Here is a 16708-nt window from a genome sequence, read left to right as displayed (position 1 = left end):
TTTTATTTCAGCTTGGTTTGATAGTTTATGACATGGAGTACCCAGAGGACCAAGATAAGACGAACTTGACTATAACTGTCAATCGTAATCCAGCGCCACCAGCCTTTGCTCCCACATCATATACACGTGTAATAAATGAAAGTTATCCAGTAGGACTCAGTCTTGTACAGCTCACAGCAACTGATGCAGATAACGTAAGTAATTTGGTACTGAGGTCTTCTGTTAATTCCTTGCCTTGTGGTCTTAACTTTCAAGCACGATTTTTGTACTCAGACTCAGGAATCAACCAATCAAAATACTGGATTTTATGTTTCGAGCATGATATTTGTGCTCCAAGCACTGAGCAAAAGTTTTATGACTTCAACCCTGTCAGGTGTCTGTCATCTGCTATCATATATTGTGGATTCATTTATTTTCATGGGAATCAATTTTCGAGGATAGAAGAAAACTTATATTTTTTTTTAATATTGAATTTCATGGTTTTGACAAGATTTTAAAAATATGTACTTCTTTGAACATAAAAATTTTCTTGATTTACCTGTGTACCTGCAATTTCCACAAATATTCCAGTAGACGGTACAAAGATTATCTGTCAATCCATCAAATGACATCAGTGATCATGAAGGTATTTATTGCACTGAATCTTGGATTGATATGTAAATTTGATTACATTAAAATCTCTATTTTTTTCGGCCATTTTGATACATAGGTTATTCAACTATTATCTATTATTGCAAATTTTGACTTAATTAGGTTTAGCTGCTATCTTCTATTTTTTTTTTAATTTTAGCATGAATTGGAGTACACCATCACTGGCAGCAACCCACCAGGTGGAATTAATTACTTTGGTGTTAATCAGTATTCTGGAGTTATATATGTGTCAAAACCACTGACTGAAGTACCTAATGTGGACCAGTACCAGGTAATACTATTGACTATGATCATTTACAAACCTGCCATCTGTAAATATTTGTGGAGGATTTCCAACATGGTAGCTCTAAATTTGAACTTTTTAAAGAGCAATTTTGTCCACAATATAAAACAAATTCAATTGTTCCATGGTTGTAGCCTATACAAATTCATAAAAAATTGTTACATAATACCAATATTTAATGTTATTTAAAGACAAAAACAAATGCATACCTGCCAACATTTCAAACATATTCCATTAAGGAATAAATATGGCATGAAGAAGCAAACATATATCATTAAAAAATGTGTCTCCCTTTATTGTCAATAGAATTAAACTTATCAGTATTTATCATTTTGATATGATCTGATATCTGTGTTTAAGAATAGGAAACTACAGTTACATTAATTAATTTGAATTGATTACCATTTATGGATTAAATTGAATATATTGGCTTTCTTAGAACTAAATATTATCCATAAATAGAATATTATTTCTATGAAGTTAAAGATATATCTTTTAAGTAAAGTTAAAGAAATATTTTCATTTCATTAATAGTCACTAATTGTTTCTTTTTTATTTTAGTTGACTGTATCAGTAAAAGATCGTGGAACTCCATCACAGACAGGAAATAATGCCTTTGTTACCATAACGATTACCAGAAATAAAAATCCACCATCATTTGCCATCTCATCTTATGAGACAACTATCTCAGAAAATTTCACCGTTGGTGGTTCTGTGGAAAGAGTGGCTGCTACTGACAGTGATGGCACGGTAAATATTGAACTATTTTGGTGGGAAAGGCATTGTAAATGTAAATTATTATTGCAGGCATATTTGAAGAAAATTGTTTTGCTTGATATACTGGTTGCTAAATTAATTGAAGACTTCAAGTCAAAACCCTATTTTATCTTCATTTTTAACAACAAAAAAAGGGCACTGTTTAGTTGAAAACTAGGGTCTTATTTAAAATTTTAGAAGTTAGATTCATGGAAATTTGCCCAGTGAGGAAAAATCTTAAACAAATAACAACTATGAAAATTAAACATGACATACCAATTTTGGTATTAAATTTACGAAATTTAAAACCCACAAAGAAAAAAAAGCCTTATTTTGCTACCATATTTTGAAAAGTTTTTCTATTGACTTATTCTTCAATTAATTGTATTGCATTTGTAGAGGTCGAATATTATTGTTTACTGTAAATCTTTGACAGAAAATCACATTTAAAGGTTATTATAGCTTATTACATCCATGTAAAGCTTTGTTTCTATCATTTACTAAGATAACAGAACATTCTGAAATTGAAATTATCACTGAAGATTTTTGTTTAAAATTATTACAGGCAACACCCTATGGACAAGTGACCTACCAGTTAGTTGGCGACTCTGACAGTAATATTGAACAGTATTTCAGCCTCAATGTAGATAATGGAGAAGTTAGATCCAGACAACCACTAACAGGAGAAAATGTTCCATATTATCAGGTATGAGGCTTTGTTTTCTTAGAATTTCTTAGATAATGCGAGTGGGGCATCTGTGTACTTTGGACACATTCTTGTTTAAATCTATTTTGATAGGTCAGTCAACAACATTTAGATTGAAAAGCAATTTGTCAATTGTTTTTATTACAAATGTTGATATTGATGAGCAGAAAGTCTATTTTTTTCCAAGAATGGTAGACAATACTACAGATGTGTCAAACAGCAGAGTGGTTAAAATTAATATAAAAGTAAATGTATACCAAGAATTATTTTTTTTTAGATTTTTCTAGACATTTAAAAACATTCTGTATGTACTTTTGGTTTACAAATTTAAGAAGTTTTAGTGCTACCTCGGTATAAGACAATTACTTTCAATTGAAATTGTAAATAAAATTTCATTAAAATTATCTTTTTATATTATATTTTATATTGTACATAAATTAATATGTGTATTTGAAAATAAGGTAACACAACTACTTATGTTTCTTTCTTGTTTTAAAGATGTTAAAAAAAGTAAAATAACAAAAATATCGAACTCAAAAAGGAAAACTCAAAATTGAAAATCTCTTAACAAGTACCAAACATATCAAATAAATGGATTTGTTTTTATATAACTGAGAAAATATAGAATATTTATATAAATCTGTTATTCTTGTGATTGATTGTTTAAATTGCTTTCATGATTTTTTCTATATATGAACTCTCTGTTTATTTCTAGGGACGTGTCATCGCCACTGATGGTGGAAACCCTGCAAGGTCAGCCACAGCGGTTATCAAGATAAATATAGATCGTAACTTAAACGTCCCTAAGTTTGATCAACTAGCCTATGTCAACCAGATCTACGAAACGGAGCCCTTCAACAGTGTGGTAGTAGATGTCAATGCACAAGACGGGGATAGAATTGTAAGTGATTATCTCCCTTCTTCTAACAAAAAGAGTTTATATATTTTATTATATGAGCTACAGCAATGTCTACCCGAGAAATATCTTTTGATGAAAAATGTTTTTCCCCCTGCTTTCTAGACCTGTAGTTGCCATGTGAAAGTTTCTCCAGATGTACTCATTTATTTTTTTTATAATACACTGTTTTTTTAAAATGACTAAAGCACTATCTCAAAACTTAAGCAGTAGCCTTAAAACATAGCACCCAATTGCAAATTCACATTTATTTTTACTTAACTAATCTTTAACAATGGAGGACCTTTGGAGCCATATATGAGGGACCTGGTGGTTTTATTTTTCGTTCTTCGTGATCAGAGCATTTTCGCTATCGTGATCCATTTTTCTAGATTTTATTTTTTTAGATTTTATTTTTTTAGATTTTTGATCTGTGATCAAGGAAATTTATTTTCTGTGAATCATGATTGAAAAAAAATCAACTCTTGAATCTTGATGAGACTCCCTCCCCATCAGGCAATATTTTACTATTATAAGCTATTCACTTATGCCAAGTATTTGATGTTTTCAGGCTCCATACAACACTATCACCTACTCATGGATAGATACAACAGGAAATGGTCGTGGTCAGCTATATTTTGCCATGGACCCAATCTCCGGACAGATTACAGTACGTCAGAACTTATACCAAGACAATGCAGATACAAGGTTTTATACAGTAAGTTATGTAGATAGTTATATTATTTGGTTTAAACAGTATTTAATAATGACAAATGATAACAGTGTTGTAGTACAATTTTACATAAAATTCAGGTATGGGATTCGAAACAAGGTTGGAAAATCTTATCTAAAAAAATAATCTTTGAAGTCTTATTTGAAACCTTAAATTTGCAACTTTTATAGATGTAAATATTAAGTTGTTCACCTTGTCTTTGATTCAGTTTATTTCTTTCGATCTTTTCAGTTTGAGGTCACTGCTACAGATGGAGACTCCAAAGTATCTGCTAACAGAGCTGCAGTGAATATATCTGTCATTAGGAATTTGTTCCCACCAACATTCGAGAACGAACCCTATACTGCCAAAATCAACTTCAACATAGCTATTGGAAATGAGGTTACAAATGCTGTCAGGGCTGTTGACCCAGATACTGATGTAGGTCATATTATTATTATAAGTCTATATATTTATTTTTTTATTTAAAAAAGTAAAAAAATATTGAAATCAAAACACAATATCTAAAAAATATCAAAATGTATGGAAGTCATAAGTAAATTTTATATGATTTTCATTAGCAGCTGTGAATTTTTCTGACCAGTTGCTAGAAAGTTTTTACTGTGAAGATTCATTATTATTAATAGGATACCAGTGTTGTAGATCTTGTGGATAGACATAAACCACTAATTTAAATGTTGAATGAAAATTAAAAAAATTCTAAAGGCTTGTATGCAGATTTCAGCAAATCAATGAAACCAAACATATGTGAAAATGCTATTTTTTTTGCATCAATGAAGATTGATAACTAGAAAATAAATCAATCTAGTTTTTGGATAGGACTGTGATAAAAAAAAACTCAGATTGAAAGATTATATTACAGAATCCACCTATTATGATAGGAGAGGTGTAACTTTCTTTCCGTAGATGAACTTATGTTTTTCTCTTTTTCAGAGTCGATACAATACAGTTTCAATACGATACTCTATCAATTCTGGAAATCCTGAAGCAGACGCTTTCTTCCAAATCAATGCTGCCACTGGTAGGATTACAACTAAGACTTCATTGAGTCAAACAACATTAGAAGAATTCAGAGTAAGTATTTAATGAATAATGGATAGATTTTTCACTTTAATTGATTGGTTGTTGGTTGATAAACAACAAGGGTCAATATACTTCGAAAAGTAATGGTCATTAAACATGCTTATCTTATTTGTAAAAAAATAGTTTTCTTTGATTGAATTTAGACTTGCAAATGCGAAGTTTACTGTAATTTAATTTAGACATGAAATACCAAGTTTTTTTTTATTCATCTTAGACATGAAAATAAAAAAAAATCTTTATTTCAAACAAGTCAAAGACACTTGCAGGAATTCAATGCCTTTTCTTGACTATGACATATTAAACAATATACATATTTCTGACAGAAACTGATATTTGAGCATATGACTAAGATAGATATAGGAAGATGTGGTATGAGTACCAATGAGACAACTCTCCATCCAAATAATAATTTAAAAAAAAAAAAAAAAACATTATAGGTCAATGTACTGCCTTCAACACAGAGCCTTGGCTCACACCAAGAGATTATATATTTTCTTTTATTAGATGAATAAATGTCACATCATTTTACCAAAACATTCAAATTACTATTAACGAATACAAAATATTGAATACATTGATAATTCAAATCAAATTCATGTTTATGACAGGACTGTTAACAAAGAATCCAGTTCACTTTAAAATGCTTAAATGTAACACTTTCTTTTATTAGATACCGATAGTAGCTACAGATGGTGGCACCCCAGCTCTAACAGACACTTCTACAGTGACTGTTACTGTTGAACGGAACTTAAATCAGCCTGAGTTTATCGATGTTTCGTACACCACTTCTATCTATGAGACGCAGACACCTGGTGTTGGTTTCTTACAGCTGAATGCTAGAGACCTGGATGTGGCAGTAAGTAAAATAGTGTTTTTCTTGTGGACTTTTGGTAGGAATACAGTAGTACATGACTTGGAGATCTGTGGATTCATTATTATTCATCGGATCATTTGTGGATTTCACTGGTTTATAACTTTGATTCACAAATGTAAATGTTCAAGAGATACTCATTTCCCTTTAATACGCAAAAATTGGTACTCATGAAAATAAAAATTCATTTAGAAATAATAATATTGTTAAATTTTTTAAACAGCTACTGATACAAACTATCTTCATCTGTTCATTAAAAATATATTTCTGTCAATTTTCTTAAGTATTACTTTATAGAATAGATATTTATTTCAGCCGAAGTGTGTTTGAATGTTAGTGATGAGTCAGATCTTAGAGACATTTAATCAACAGCTAGATGGCTTATGAGATATCTATAAAAAAAAAACAAAGAAAGATTATTAAGAGATTTCTTACCAGAAAAATCAATCTTTAATCGGTCATTAAAAAAATATTTAAATAATATTTTATTTCTTTGTAGTCTCCTTTCAACACAATCAACTATGATGTATATGGTAACACTGAAGCAATGAATTTCTTTGGAGTATACAGACAGTCTGGACTTGTTTATCTGAAACAGTCACTACTGGAAAAAACACAGACATCATTTTCTGTAAGTGTGCTGATAAAAATAATTAAACACAACAATTTTAGTAAGGTAGTGATTTTAGAGTGAAGATATACATTCTATTCAAGAAATTTGTATATTTGTCTGCTGAGAGGCAACCATTTTTTAAAAAGTTTATTAAACATTTTTTTTTAATATGCAAATATACGTCTTTGTATTTATTACATAAATAACAACTGTTTAATCCTTCATGTACATTTGTAAATGCTTCAGAATCTAAACATTGAATTATAGAAAAACATATTTGACAGTTGTAAATGATTTGTTGTTTTAAATAAAGTTATCTCCCCTTTTTAGTTTAATTCCATGCTAACAGTTATCTCCCCTTTTACAGTTCAATGCCATGCTAACAGATGGTGGTTCTACACCAAAGATGTCTCTTGTGAATGCAACAATCACAATCAATGTGATCAGGAATGATTTCACACCACAATTCCAGGGATTACCCTACGTTGGAGATCTAGACGAAAACATACAGCAGAGTGGTTTTGTTGTCTTCAAAGCCTCCGCTACTGATGGTGACCCTTCTGTAAGTTTTAGTTGTTAGGCAATAGTAGATTTGTAGAGGGGCAAGCATCATAAAAAAAAAGGTTTTTGCTTCACGTTTTAAGACATGTTGAAATTCAAAAATTATTGTGATTTTGGAAGAATGAACAATGATGCAAGTTTAGTAATTGCAATTTTAGGAAAAGCTACATGTCAGATATTGGAATAAGAGTTCTTATTATTGCAGTACGCAAGGAGTCACATTATAAGCATTAATAAAAAACCTGGCAATAATTTCTGACTTTGCAGTAATGAACATTCATTAATTTTTTAATCATTTAAATCAATTAAAAAAAATTGAAATAATTTATATATAAAATTACGATTTAAAGCTGATAAAATATTAACTAAGTGTTCAAGTTGATTTTCTCAATAACATTTATATGTATTGCATATTTATAATGTGAAATATAGTTTAACATCAATTTATTTATGAAGTATTATCTGTTTGAAGGTGAATATAACAACCTCAAATGGGTCTATTGCTGTATGTAGCTATCTTTAAACTTCTTCTTATAGGGGCCACTCATAATTCTCCTACCTATTTTCAATGCATCTTGAGTCCAATTTATTAATTAACTGTTGCTCAGATCCAGTTACTCTGTTTTCTATTTCATATCTTGTAAATTTTGGAAAGGTGTGTCTCTAATAATGAAAATCTGCTTTCGATCCCCCTCATCATTTATTACTTGCAGTAAAGCATCGAGATTATTTTGCATAAATGTCACATAATATTGATTTGAGACAGATTTATCTGTTTTGTGTATTCTAAATCTGGGGGAATGTTGATCAGAGAAAAACAATCTCTGTTGTGGGTTGCTATGCAAGATTGCTGGTGTGTTGAAAGAAACATAGTTTAAATGCTGAAAAATTAACTTGATGAGCACTGAAAAAAATGTGGACTAATATTCTGTCATATCAATCCCATTATCTGACTGTGAACTTGGGTGCTTTTAAAACAGTATATAAATAAGAATTATGTGTGACCCCTTAATTTGGTTAAATGTGTCAGAATTTGCATGACTGGAGCTAATAAGAATGCATGAATTGCTAAAAATGGTTTGATGGGTTGTTTTTTAACAGGCTTTCTCATTTTTAGCTCACCTGGCTAAAAGGCGTCCGGCGTCGTTAACTTTTACAAAAATCTTCTCCTCTGAAACTACTGGGCCAATTTAAACCAAACTTGGCCACAATCATCATTGATGTAGCTAGTTTAAAAATTGTGTTTTTTTACCCGACCAACCAACCAAGATGGCCGCCATGGCTAAAAATAGAACATAGGGGTAAAATGCAGTTTTTTGGCTTATAACTAAAAAACCAAAGCATTTAGAGCAAATCTGACATGGGGTAAAATTGTTTATCTGGTCATAATCTAGCTGCCCTGAAATTTTCAGATGAATCAGACAACCCATTGTTGGGTTGCTGCCCCTAAATAGGTAATTTTAAGGAAATTTTACTGTTTTTGGTTATTATCTTGAATACTAATATAGATGGAGATAAACTGTAAACAGCAATAGTGTTCAGCAAAGTAAGATTTACAAATAAGTCAACATGACCAAAATGGTCAGTTGACCCCTTTAGGAGCTATTGCCCTTTATAGTCAATTTTTAACCTTTTTTCGTAAATCTCCATGATCTTTTACAAAAATCTTCTTCTCTGAAACTACCGGGCCAAATTAATCCAAACTTGGCCACAATCATCATTGATGTATCTAGTTTAAAAAGTGTGTTTTTTTACCTGGCCAACCAACCAAGATGGCTGCCACTGCTAAAAATAGAACATGGAGGTTAAATGCAGTTTTTGGTTATTACTCAAAAACCAAAGCATTTATAGCAAATCTGACAATGGGTAAAATTGTTTATCTGGTCAAGATCTATTTGCCCTGAAATTTTAGATGAATGGGACAACTTGTTGTTAGGTTGTTGCCCCTAAATTGGTAATTTTAAGGAAATATTGCTGTTTTTGGTTATTATCTTGAATATTATTATAGATAGAGATAAACTGTAAACAGCAATAATGTACAGCAATTTAAGACTCAAAAATAAGTCAAAATGACCAAAATGGTCAATTGACCCCCTAAGAAGTTATTGTCCTTTATAATTAATTTTTAACAATTTTCATAAAATTTGTAAATTTTTACTAACATTTGCCCCTGAAACTACACGGACAAGTTCATTATAGATAGAGATAATTGTAAGCAACAAGAATGTTCAGTAAAGTAAGATGAACAAACACGTCACAATCACCTAAACACAATTTTGTCATGAACTGTCTGCTTCCTTTGTTTAATTCACATATACCAAGGTGAGCGACACAGGCTCTTTAGAGCCTCTAGTTTTATGAGAATATCAATCTAAAGTCTTGTTTTAATCACTAATATGATGATTTTAATTTTCTAATTTGGTTTAAAAACTTTTTTCAAGGGCTAAAACATATTAATCTAAATTTCCAGCTATTGCATGATGTTGGCAGGTTTAATTTGCATATGCATGTTTTTAAAAACACTTTTTAACTTGAAAGGAGAAAAGTTAGGTTTGAGTTGGAAAATCTGGAATTTCCTGAAGGTTGATTTCTTTTTATTACTATGAACATATTTCATCAATGTTTCCAAGAAAAAAACATAACAAAGATTAGAATGTTAAAGGCATTTCACAATAAGAATAAATGGTAGCGTCTAATAAATAAGAATATATGGTCTGATCAATTTCATACAAGGATTTCAATTGGTCCAAGGACACAGTTATCGTCCTTTGGTTTTTCGTTGTCTACAAATATAGTCCATATTGTAAACAGTGTATAACTTGCATGTTTTATTTGATATACTTTCCCAATTTATTTCTTGATATTAAATGCATGAAATATTAAGAAGAAGGATGTAATTACATGTTAAACAAATTTGGGTGCTGAATCTTAGTGTTAAATAGTGATTTGGTCCAGTTCAAAAAGGTCAAATTTTATCATGTCTGAAGCTGTCAAACTGAGTGACATCATTATCTTGTCATATTATACATCATTTTAAAAGAAATAAGTAAAATATATCATCTTGAAAGCTTTATCAAACTAAATTTTCAAGAACACAATCTTTTGATTTTTTTCCTCTAAATATTTTCAACCTAATCATTTTATCCATAATTAATTTTGAAAACCGACTTTGAGTTTCAAGTTGTTAGATAATGGTGTTATAGATGGATAAGTTTCTACATGTATAATGTATTGGTTGTATTTGTAGACCCATGATTTCGGACAAGTCCAATACAGACTTATAGGGGACGGAGGAGCACCAAACTACTTTTCAATCGACAATGATGGAAATGTTAGATTGAATAATGTCCTTCAAGGATCCTCTGCAACAGAATTCAATGTAAGTTTTGTACACAATTAATACATATTCTGTCAAGTGAAAAAATAGTATTAAGCCTTTGATTTTGTGAGAGAAAAAAATAGCATTTTTAGTTTTATAACCAATGCAGATTTATACATGCTTGAAATCTGCCAGATATCTATATGTAGCAATTTTTCAAAAGGTCATTGTGAGATTTTGTTCATATTCATTGGTCTTGCTGTGTGTCCATACTTATAAATTACTTGAATTCATTGATTATTTTCTTACAGTTGAGAATTGAAGCATATGACCAGGGAACACCACCTAAAACCAACACTACTGTTGCCTTAGTTACTGTAAAACGTAACTACCAGGACCCATTATTCAATGCCACTAGTTATTATAAAAGGATTCCAGAAACTTGGACATTGGGAGATGTAATACTTAGAGCATATGCAACCGATGCTGATGCCTTGGTAAGAAACTTCAGAGTAAAAAAAAAAAAATCTGAAATTTTACTTAATTCAAATTGTTAGGAACATATATATATAGTTTGATCATTAATAGGATTTTATAAACAAGTTGTAAGCTTATCTCATGGGTTTTCAAACTATTAAGAATGCATTGTGACCTCACAATTTCCATTGAAAAAGTATGTATAGTATGAATTTATATGACAATCAAAAACATATGATCTGACAATAAATTTATAAGTAGCCTGATATATTATCACTAAAAATAAATGTTCTATGGATTTAACAGAAAATGTACTTCTAGAAATAAATTATATGAGAACTTTTGGAAAATTTTAACAAAAATATGAACACTGAATAGAAAAAAATATACTGTAAACCAACTAAATTCTGAGTGCAATTTATTTTCACAATTAGAAAAATATTGTGATTATAAAACTTGTATCTTTCCATATCTAACTTCATCAAGTAAATTAGAAAATAGCTAAAATAAATGGCTGCAAAGTGGACTAGAAAGGAATAAAGAAGAAATAATGTATCCTTGAATATACGTTGGTTTACAGTATATTCTAGACTGATTTGCAATTGGCTTGTAAATGTGAATTTTGTCTATAACAGTTTATGAAGTTTGTGAGTATCAATGTTATTATGTTTATTTGCAGGCTCCAAGCAATGTAGTGAGGTATTATATAACTGCTGGACCAGATGACCAGGAATGTTTCATTATCAATGAAGTCAATGGTGACCTGACGTTGAAACGAAGCATGCTATACAACCCTTGTAGAGCTTCACGTTATGAGGTACAGCATGAAATAATATTATTCCAAATTAGATATATTTATTGTCCAGACATATATAAATATCAACACATTGCATGAACATACCAAAAATCCAATGCATGAACGAATCAAAGAAAACTGCTACTGCACTGAAATATATGGAATAGTATATATAATAACAAGTAAATTGGAAGAAAATAAAAACCAAATATATAGATAAAAATTTGTATAAATGATGCACAGGCAAACAGAAAAAGTTGTATAAAAACAAAAATCACTTAAGAAATGACACATCATTCAATGCAGCCTAAATCCTTTGTTTATGCTGGAAGAGAGTTAAAAAATATCAAACAGATATTCAAACACAAATAAAAACAAACTGATAATGCCATGGCAACAGCAGTACACACAACACAACATTGAAAACATAAGACAGAGCAACACGAACCCCATCAAAACCAGTTTCTTAGGTGCTCACTAAGAGTGGGTAGATCCTGCTCTACATGGCACTTGTCGTGTTGCTCATTTTAGTGCAAATCCAGTTTTATGTCTTAATTGGAAGGTCACATTTGTTGGTCATTTAGTAAATTAAAATAAAACTTAGCTATTAAAAACATATGATTTGTACTTTGTTTTTTTTCTCATAAAACTTAGCCATTACATATGATATGTAATTTGTTTTCCAGATGACTGTTACTGCTAGTGACCAGGGAACACCAAAGAGGGAGAAAACTGTTCAAGTAACTATCGATGTGGATCGTAACTTGAATGCTCCAGTTTTTACAAATCTTCCATCAGTTGCCTCAATTAATGAGGATATCCAGCCAAGTTTGACTGTATATACTGTTAATGCCAGGGATGACGATTCTCAGGTTAGAACTCTGTAAAGTGAAATTTTTGTGATATTTTTCAGATCAGACATGTGTATATGTTTGATTGGTTAAATTGAGTTTTTCAGGTCAGACACATATTTATGTTTGATTGGTTAAATTAAGTTTTTCAGGTCAGACACGTATTTATGTTTGATTGGTTAAATTGAGTTTTTCAGGTCAGACACGTATTTATGTTTGATTGGTTAAATTGAGTTTTTCAGGTCAGACATGTATTTATGTTTGATTGGTTGAATTGAGTTTTTCAGGTCAGACACATATTTATGTTTGATTGGTTAAATTAAGTTTTTCAGGTCAGACACGTATTTATGTTTGATTGGTTAAATTGAGTTTTTCAGGTCAGACACGTATTTATGTTTGATTGGTTAAATTGAGTTTTTCAGGTCAGACATGTATTTATGTTTGATTGGTTGAATTGAGTTTTTCAGGTCAGACACATATTTATGTTTGATTGGTTAAATTGAGTTTTTCAGGTCAGACACGTATTTATGTTTGATTGGTTAAATTGAGTTTTTCAGGTCAGACACATCTTTATGTTTGATTGGTTAAATTGAGTTTTTCAGGTCAGACATGTATTTATGTTTGATTGGTTAAATTGAGTTTTTCAGGTCAGACACATCTTTATGTTTGATTGGTTAAATTGAGTTTTTCCGGTCAGACATGTATTTATGTTTGATTGGTTGAATTGAGTTTTCCAGGTCAGACACATATTTATTTTTGATTGGTTAAATTGAGTTTTTCAGGTCAGACATGTATTTATGTTTGATTGGTTGAATTGAGTTTTTCAGGTCAGACATGTATTTACATTTGATTGGTAAAATTAATGCAGAAAATGCCTTTTGTGCACCAATACATGAGTAACATTATTAATTTTCAACAATATCTTGTAAAGAAATTTGGTTAATACATTTATTTCCACAGCTTGAACTGCCACAAGGTGTTGGTTTACTTATTTATATCTATAGTTAACAATTACAAACATAACATGACACAAAGAAGTTGTAAAATAAGGACAAAAAGGCTATGAGTTGGGGGGTATTGAAGACAATAAAAGAAAGAGAAACTTGGGGGGGGGGGGGGGAACACTCAGACTGCTAGTTATATTTCATAGATTAAGTTTTTACAAAATTTTATGATTGATTTTGAAAAGGCTAGTAGCTTATTTTATTATTCAGAATTTTTATGAAAACTTGTAATGTAAAGTAATGCAGTATAAGATTGCGAAAGAAAATGGCAAATGTGTCTAAGAGACAACAACCCAACCAAACCAGAAAACAGCAGACGGTCACCAATGGGTCTAAAGAAGAGTGTAAATGTACTAGGAATTTTCAGAGACAGTGTCTTTATGAAATTTCTGGTACAAATGAATAAAAAATTGCCTTCATTTTTTCTAAAATTGATATTTATTTTTTAGAGCCCATTTAAAGATTTTACATTCAGTATGATTGGTGACGACACAGCTACCCAGTATTTCCAGATCAATGACACCACTGGATTGGTCAGTTTAAGACAAAGTGTGCTACCAGACACATTAGACCAGTACAGAGTAAGTTATACAGCTGTTATAATTACTAGCACCAAATATTTGCTGCTGACTTAATTATTTCCCAAAAAACATGCAAAATAAGAAAATAAATATTTGCTGCGGTTTCATTTGTCACACATTTTGATGCAGGGACTCTACATGTTTAGATTTTTAAAAATACAAGTTAAGCAATTTTCACACAAATTTTTAACAGATTGAATACTTTGAAAAGGATATTTAAGATAACATGTATATCTGTCTATGTATAACTTTTATTTATCTTCAAATCAAACTACATTCTGAACTTTTTGTTTGTGTATTGTGAATTGGAATTTAAAATTCTCTCAGTGCACTCCAGTTTCCTACACTAATGAAAATTTACCATCAGGGAATTAGACAAAAGTGCTGAAAAGGGTTAAACAGAAATCAATCAATCAATTCATATTAATAGAATAAAGGTAACAGCAAGATTTTTCTTGACGGGAAAATGTAAAAAAGAAACCAAAAAGTTAAATTGAATAGTTGTGCTTTTGTGATGATTAGGTATGATATTTCATTTAAAAAATTAGCTATAATTGGGGTCTCATTTGGGGGTTCTGATCCTGGATCCCTCTTACCGTTTTTTTCAGATTCCCATATCCAACTTACACTATGTATGTAAGCAATTCTCAATTTTTTGTCATTTCCCGGGTCCTGCAAGACCTCATTTCCCGTTTTCACCCCACATTAAATTGACTTTCACCTGTCACGCTTACAAAAATGGGCAATCCTGCGTCACACTTAGACCCCAATGAGACCCACTATAATAAAACCATGTTTTTATATTTTAGTTGAGAATAATGGTCCAGGACAAAGGAACACCTCAACTGTCGTCTGTTGCTATTTTACAAGTTGATGTTACCAGGAATTTGTATCGGCCAGAATTCTTGAATCAGAACTATGTGGCAACAATCCCAGAAACACAGGCCATAGATACACCTATTATACAATTAAATGTGACAGACAAAGACACTAAAGTAAGGATTTGTTATACTTTACCATTAATCCACATTACTAGTTCCTGTAACTAATTGTTTGCAAGGGTTTAACTCTGAGAAATTATATATAACCATTTTGGAAATTTACTTTTTTCCAACTTCAAATCATCAAGGAGATTTGTAAATTCTTGGATGGGTTCAGTTATGAACGAAGTAAAAGCGTTATTGAGTCCAAGAATTAGATCTTATTCAAATATTTCATTCTCTTTTTAGATATTAAACAATAGTTGCACATACCATTTAAATATATGTATATTATCTTTGATATTGGCATAAAATAAAAGATATGAAATATAGAAAAACAAATTTTTAATGTTTATTTCTTTATTTCTTTTTCAGTCACCACACAACCAGCTAACCTATACTATACAGTCTACCACTGGTGCTCAGCAGTACTTCACTGTGACCCCATCTGGTGCAATTGTAGCTATACGATCTCTTACTGAGGATGGAGCCAACACTAACCCTTACCTTGTAAGTTGTGAAAAAATATGCTGTCATAAATGATACCTATACAGAGATTTGATATCCTGTATGCTTCAATGAATTATTTAAACTACCAAAATAATGAGGTCCAATTTGTTAGCTGCTGTGATGTTAAAACAGTGAATCACAGAATTCAACTTTATGCATAAATGATATTGGACAATGCTGTTTCCAACACTCCAGTCCCTTTCTGTTTTCTACATAATTGATATCACCAATAATTAATAAGTTCCAGTTCCAACAAAAAGATTTTGAAAGCAGAGGGGAAAAAAGTGCACCTTGTTATCTGCACACGACTGTATCAGATGACAAAACGAATATTGAAAAATACAGGCTAAAATAAGCTGTAGGTACTTTGATAATTCAGTCCTGAACCTCTATTGCTGCAGATGTGTACTTGTATAATATGATTACCTAACAAAGGTCTGTGGTTTTCTCTAGGCACTCCAGCTTCCTCCACGAAATAGCCTAAATATAGTGCTTAAAAGGGGCGTTAAAACATCAAAAATCAAATGTATAATATGAAAAAAGTAGATATAGGAGGAAATGTATATGAGGGAAAACAAATAAAAACAACAATTTTATTTAGATAGAAATTTGTATTGTGTGAAATATTGAGTGGCAAACAGGTGCCAGTTGTTTTTTTAAAAAGAAGTTAATCAGCTGCTGAGTTGAGAGCACTGAATATTGGATCAGCTATAAAAACGAAATTGTAAACTAAGGACTTGAAAATTAATGACATGTGTTTTTTTCGTAGATGACAATTACACTGAGGGATCAAGGAAACCCAGTCTTAACAGCTATCACACAGGCATCTGTTAGAATCAATGTGAATAGGAACATTAACTGTCCGGTGTTTAATACAAACTCTCCATCGACATACACCATAACACAGAGTCAGACAACATTGGTGTTTGCTACAGTTAATGCTACAGACGCAGATGCAATCGTAAGTTATTATTTCTGTGATGGATATACTGTAAATATAAATCTTTTGGCGAAGGTTTTATTTTTTTGAAAATGACA

General features: G+C 30.9%; 1 protein-coding gene across 1 annotated transcript in view; it reads left to right on the top strand.

Moving 5' to 3' along the window:
- Window positions 1-16708, top strand: part of LOC134726423 (uncharacterized) — a 159751-nt gene that overhangs the window by 62826 nt on the left and 80217 nt on the right. Inside the window, exons 64-83 of the mRNA XM_063590826.1 lie at window positions 12-194; window positions 791-922; window positions 1496-1684; window positions 2256-2396; window positions 3112-3297; window positions 3863-4009; window positions 4256-4444; window positions 4958-5098; window positions 5778-5963; window positions 6478-6609; window positions 6959-7153; window positions 7625-7657; window positions 10400-10531; window positions 10783-10968; window positions 11628-11765; window positions 12431-12616; window positions 14049-14180; window positions 14990-15175; window positions 15536-15670; window positions 16440-16631. Of these exons, the coding sequence (XP_063446896.1) occupies window positions 12-194; window positions 791-922; window positions 1496-1684; window positions 2256-2396; window positions 3112-3297; window positions 3863-4009; window positions 4256-4444; window positions 4958-5098; window positions 5778-5963; window positions 6478-6609; window positions 6959-7153; window positions 7625-7657; window positions 10400-10531; window positions 10783-10968; window positions 11628-11765; window positions 12431-12616; window positions 14049-14180; window positions 14990-15175; window positions 15536-15670; window positions 16440-16631 (3141 nt within the window). The remainder of the gene's footprint in view (window positions 1-11; window positions 195-790; window positions 923-1495; window positions 1685-2255; window positions 2397-3111; window positions 3298-3862; window positions 4010-4255; window positions 4445-4957; window positions 5099-5777; window positions 5964-6477; window positions 6610-6958; window positions 7154-7624; window positions 7658-10399; window positions 10532-10782; window positions 10969-11627; window positions 11766-12430; window positions 12617-14048; window positions 14181-14989; window positions 15176-15535; window positions 15671-16439; window positions 16632-16708) is intronic.

The sequence above is a fragment of the Mytilus trossulus genome, chromosome 7 (assembly GCF_036588685.1).
Source record: "Mytilus trossulus isolate FHL-02 chromosome 7, PNRI_Mtr1.1.1.hap1, whole genome shotgun sequence".
NCBI classification, from domain to species: domain Eukaryota; kingdom Metazoa; phylum Mollusca; class Bivalvia; order Mytilida; family Mytilidae; genus Mytilus; species Mytilus trossulus.
This window is presented reverse-complemented; position numbering and strand designations above follow the sequence as displayed.